General features: G+C 38.3%; 1 protein-coding gene across 1 annotated transcript; it reads right to left on the bottom strand.

Annotated features, from left to right (window-relative positions):
* Nucleotides 1–301: 301 nt before the first annotated feature.
* Nucleotides 302–5,259, bottom strand: LOC104168601 (tetratricopeptide repeat protein 39C-like; the record flags this gene model as incomplete). The annotated part of the gene is made up of 4 exons (XM_009709235.1): nt 302–421; nt 1,549–1,653; nt 2,608–2,705; nt 5,124–5,259. Coding segments are annotated over 4 exons (459 nt in total), but the record flags the coding sequence as incomplete, so codon positions are not given.
* Between the last annotated feature and the right edge of the window lie 7 nt (nt 5,260–5,266).

Below are 5,266 nucleotides of genomic sequence, written 5' to 3' on the forward strand. Positions count from 1 at the left end.
TTTTGTCCTTTGTCACGATAACCATTCTTATTGAAAGATTTTCCTTCCCTTCCCTCTTTAAGGGGAAGGTTCATAAAAACAACTGAAAACAGAATCTTAAGAATCTGAGACACATCAGCCCCCACTACTTTGTACACTACGTACAATGATGTGGAGGTTCAAGTCATTACCCTGTAAATGCTTCCCCTAACTTGCAATCTGATTCAGGAAGCACCACCCAAAGTGGCACCAACCGCAAGTAGTGGTGTTTTATGTTTGAGGAGGGAAACAGGATCAAGAGAAGTGCAGAACTTGCCCTAGTTTAAGATTCTCTGGGCTCCATAGGAGGCAGGGTATGTGCAAAGACCTGAACGATTAAACGTATCATCAACCACGCCATCTGGACCGTCTGAAAGCCAGGTGCATTATTTTCCTCTTCATCCTGAACAACAAAAACCTCACTACTCAGGGTGTCAAAGCCAAAATGCCAACACAAACAGCTTTAACAGAATTTAAATGACTAAAATCACTTTGCTTTCACATCCCCTGCAATGAAATAGTACAATGGTATGCGTACCCTCAGTCCAGCTAGGTTTCTAAGATGCACTGATGTGAGAGATTAGGAAGATCTCTGTCCTAAGAGTGGGGATAAATAATCCCAAAGTAAAAAAGACTTTTGACAAATACCATATTGTTCCAAATGTAAGTTTGATCCCAAAAACATGGAGCTATTTTAGGAAGGCATCGAATTCTATTTGGAGAGGGTAACTACAGGTAAACTTTCAGCTTGAACAGCATCCAATAGGAAATTATGTATGTTAAGAGGAGGATCCTAGGCATTCACCACACTAAATATCACCTGCAGACAACAAATCCCTGCCTACCCAAGGCCATCTTGCCAGGTCTCTGCTGCCACCAGCAGCAGGAACACTAAGGTAAGAGAAAGGGGAGAGAGGTCTTTGCGTCTTGAAGGGTGATGGAAATATTTCCGTACCCCAGTATTTATGCATAGTGTTTCTGTAAAGCACATACCAAAAAAAAGGGGTATCATGGCATCATCAGAGAGGTGAAAAGTGAAGTCTTGGTGCTGCTTTTTGAGGTAAAGTACGAAATCATAATCAAAACAATGTGGTGCTACACTCATCAAAATTCTTGCTTTACTGCTTGCTGTAGGTTTGCAGACATGTTCATTTTACTGCTAGAGAAAGACACCACAAATGGTCAGGAATGTAACAACTGCCCTGAAGAATCCCAGAGACTCCCAGGCTCTGTTTTTTTATGTAAAAATAAAACCCAGTAACAACAAAACAAGTGTTATCGACAGATACACTAAGCTCCTCAGAACGTCCTTATAGCTTTCCATGTTGAAAAATTAAGACGTTGTAACCTAAAATGCATCGCATTTCTTGCTTTGCAAAAATCCAAAGTAGTAAGTTTCTTTACAGTAGGTATAAACCAAAATTGTACAACTTTACATTATCACCTATAAACTTCGTTTCATTGTTTGTATAGTAGTATGTTGACTTCCCACCCTAATTTCAAGAGTTTAAGAATAGGTTGTGCTATTACCTCTGGATTGTCTAACAGAAGACAGCCAAGTTCATAGCAAGCATATGGCTGGACATACAAATTGTTTTGACGGCACAGTTCATCTCTCGCAGCTCGCTGAAAGAACTATAAAAATTAAGAAAAAAAGAAATAAAAGATTGCAGTAATACATTACAATTGACTGTTTGATACTTAAAAAAAATCCAGAAGTATATTCAACTTTAAGCACTAGAAACTACCCTAAAGCTAAAATGAGAATCCATAAAAAAAATTTCCAATGGTAGAGATTCTTTAAGCAAGGATCTGGATATTTTTACCAACACTACTGTATCGAGGCAAATTTATTTCTTTGGATTTTTACCAAGTAATATATTGACTGTTTCAAGAGTTTTCCAACTTCATATTGAAAAAAATACTAGGTCTAACAAGGAACTTAAACAGAGATGAAGTACGTGGATTATTTAAGACACGCTTCAGAGAAGGTGGGGGGAGGGTGGAAAAGGTAGGAAAAAAAAAATATTAAAGCCAGAATCAGCTCCCTTGTTGCTTATGTGAATTGCATTCTGTTTTGGGAAGAAAAAAAATAGTTGTGCCTACAGATCAAAGCCTGGAGCAATGGCAAAATTATTCCGTGGTATGTGCTAATAATCAAACTTCTCAGTGTCTAATAGGTCTGGAGGAGAAGCAGCAAACCTATGCTTTCAAAAGGTCAATCACTAAGTCTTTTGGTTTTTTTAAGTTGAATTTTCTTTGTTGGACAAAGTAAATCCAGCAGAGCAAGAACTTTTCTGTTGTTCTTCCCAGCTTCCTTTCCCTTAACTCTTGGCTCCTACGAGCCACTTTAGCTGGCATCTTCATTCAACATAGCCAATTATTTTTACAACACAGAATATAATGAAGACCTGCTAAGCCAGAACATCTGAAAAGAACCTGACGTATACTGCTGAAATTCACAAAACAGAATGATCGATAGCACTGAAAACTAACGGCTTGCTTAACATTCTTATTCAACAATATTTAGTTTCACAGAATAGCTCATAAAATGGGATTAATGGTATAAGTTATCATTTAACAACTTACCTGAACAGCGTCTTCAGAATTTCCTAAGCATTTGTGTATGGCACCAAGAAGCAAATTCCTCAAACCAACAGCCGATGAATCATCCACATCCTGACAAGCTTAATAAAAAGATTCCAGTAAACAAACAAGATGGATTGAAATCCTTCCTTAGACAAGAATTGTGGTCTACAGGGACTTTTAGTCTGATGGTTAAAGATGGTTAAAAGAAAAAGGAGATGCTAGTGACATTAATATAAATCAAAGTAACTTGGTTTCTCTTAAATACAACCCATTTTGTAAGAATTTCATCAAGCAATCTGTCACTCATGAGAACAATTCCTAACAGGAATGAATGGGCTGAAGTCAAAGGCAGTTGGTGTGCTCTTCTCACAAGAGGAGGAGAATCCATTTCTCTACTGATCTTTGAAATATCCACTCAAAAAGGGAAGTTAAGAAATAGTCACCTCCTCCTGGTGTTACAGGAGACCGGTTTGTCCCAAATATTGAAAGAAAAATACATAGTCCAAGTTACAACGACCACAGGGCAAGTAGTTCAGACAAAGATGCTTTGTTTTGAGCTGAAGCCAAGTGACAGACACACAAAAATCTGTACTGGACTTAAAAACCCAGACTAGGGTATTTTAGCATCACAAGTCTCAATGCTGATGAGCCGATAAGGTTTGTTTGCCAGACCTTAGCTGGTCCACAATCCAGGGACAGCCTGTGCCTCAGCTGAGCAGTGCTGTGTTTCCAGGAAGAACTGAATCATCACGCACGTAACTGTCTCTAGATGAATCAGGGTCCATTTTGATGAAGCTTATTAGTGCCAGCTCTGTCAAACCAAGGCCAGTTCCATGAGGAGCCAGTTGCACTTGTCTGCACCGTTGCCTCCAGAAAGGCTAGGGTACCAGGGGGCCTGCATGGCTTTTCATCCTTTCCGAAGGAGCCGAGAGCTCCTATAACCTTACATCCTGCCTCATCTCTTCAATCCGGACAGATCTTAACTAGCTCTGCATTCACAACACAGTTAATCCACAACCCAAATATGCCACCTACGGATAACGAAGAGTTGGCTGTGTGAAGTATTTGGACATTACACAATACACAAAGCTGTCAACTCTCGCTTGTATTGCAAGTCTCAAGTTACTTGGGATTTTATTTACAGAGACACATGCAGATACAAATTCATTCCTCTATTTTTAAGTCAACTTGTAGCCCTGAGGAAAAGCCTGGAAATTGGTCCCAGCAAATTACACTCCAATTGGTCAAGGTAAGAGGAAGCAAATAAAATAAATAAATATATAAATAAATAAAAATCCCCTATCATCTCATTCCTGAGATATACATAAGGCACAGCAATAGCACTCTCATTGTGCAGAAAATCTTCAACCAGGGATCGCTGATGCAGACACATCTGTCAGTGTCATTCTTACAAGAAGCGTGTCTCTGAATTTTAATGTAACCGCTATTTCACATTAAAGCGAACCATTGGCTTACACAAGGAAGATCTACGCTGCTTCTGAGTGTGTGGGAGAGAAGTACATACTCTTTAAAACCTCTAAAGCTGATTGTTCTGAAGGCAAATGACAGACAAATCCTGAAATTTATTTTTTCATAAGTAAATCTGATTTTAAAGCCCTCACCATTATCTTTGGGACTATAAAACTAGGGATCTGAATGTAACCCACTGCCATCACGCAACTTAAATAGACAAACTATCTTAAAAATAAAAACACAACAAAACCCCACAACTAGTCCTGACTCTCAGCTTAGACTGGTTGTTTTCTAGCTTAACGTAAAAATCCGTGTACAACTCCCAAAATTTCACAATTACAGAAAAAAGGAAGTATCTCGGTGGCAGATACTTTTTGTTTTATTTTCTGAATGAGCAGGTAATAACTTGAAATTGTTTGCAGAATGCAAACAAGACTGATCACTGGATGGAGGGAGGAGTACTGAAAACTTAATGATAAACACTGCTACCATCAGCTTCACGTGACAGACATCCGAAGACATCTGGAGACTCAGAAAGAGACAACCATAAAATGCTCCTTTCACCACTAAGATGGTCCCAGCAGTCAAGATAAACAGAACTCTTATCATGTCACAGATGACTTCACAAGCTACATATTTCCGCTTAGAAGAAAACTGACATGCAGAAATGAATTGTTAGTTTTGGGGTTTTTTTATTTTGTAGCTAGGTTTAAATGAGTTAAATTTTGCTTAGTGACTTTGAACAATAAACTCTTATGCTATCGTTACATCTTAAACAATGGGCAAATGCAACTGATTAAAAACCAACTATATGCAGCAGACAGTTAAACTTCTCCCAAAAACCTATAAAAATGGTGAAAATGAAGCATTAAGTTGAATCTTAACAGGTCATTATTCTTTTGCTAATCAAACTGTTTTGTTATGACACATACACACAAGTTTGAATTTTCATGCTACAACAATCACCTACTCCACACAACAGAAGAAAATTATACACCTCATTTAAAAAAAGTAAATAAATAAATCAAGGAACAATACTATACCTTGGCTCATATGCTGTAAGTTTGAAAGGGAACAGTTTGGAAGGGCTTTCCATAAGTACAATACTTCAATGGATGCCAGGACACAGAGCTCTTTAGTCGGCATTTGTTTTCTAAATCTATCTGCCTGCAAAGTGGAGAGAAAG

Source organism: Cariama cristata, unplaced genomic scaffold (genome assembly GCF_000690535.1).
Source record: "Cariama cristata isolate BGI_N322 unplaced genomic scaffold, ASM69053v1 Scaffold45981, whole genome shotgun sequence".
NCBI classification, from domain to species: Eukaryota; Metazoa; Chordata; class Aves; order Cariamiformes; family Cariamidae; genus Cariama; species Cariama cristata.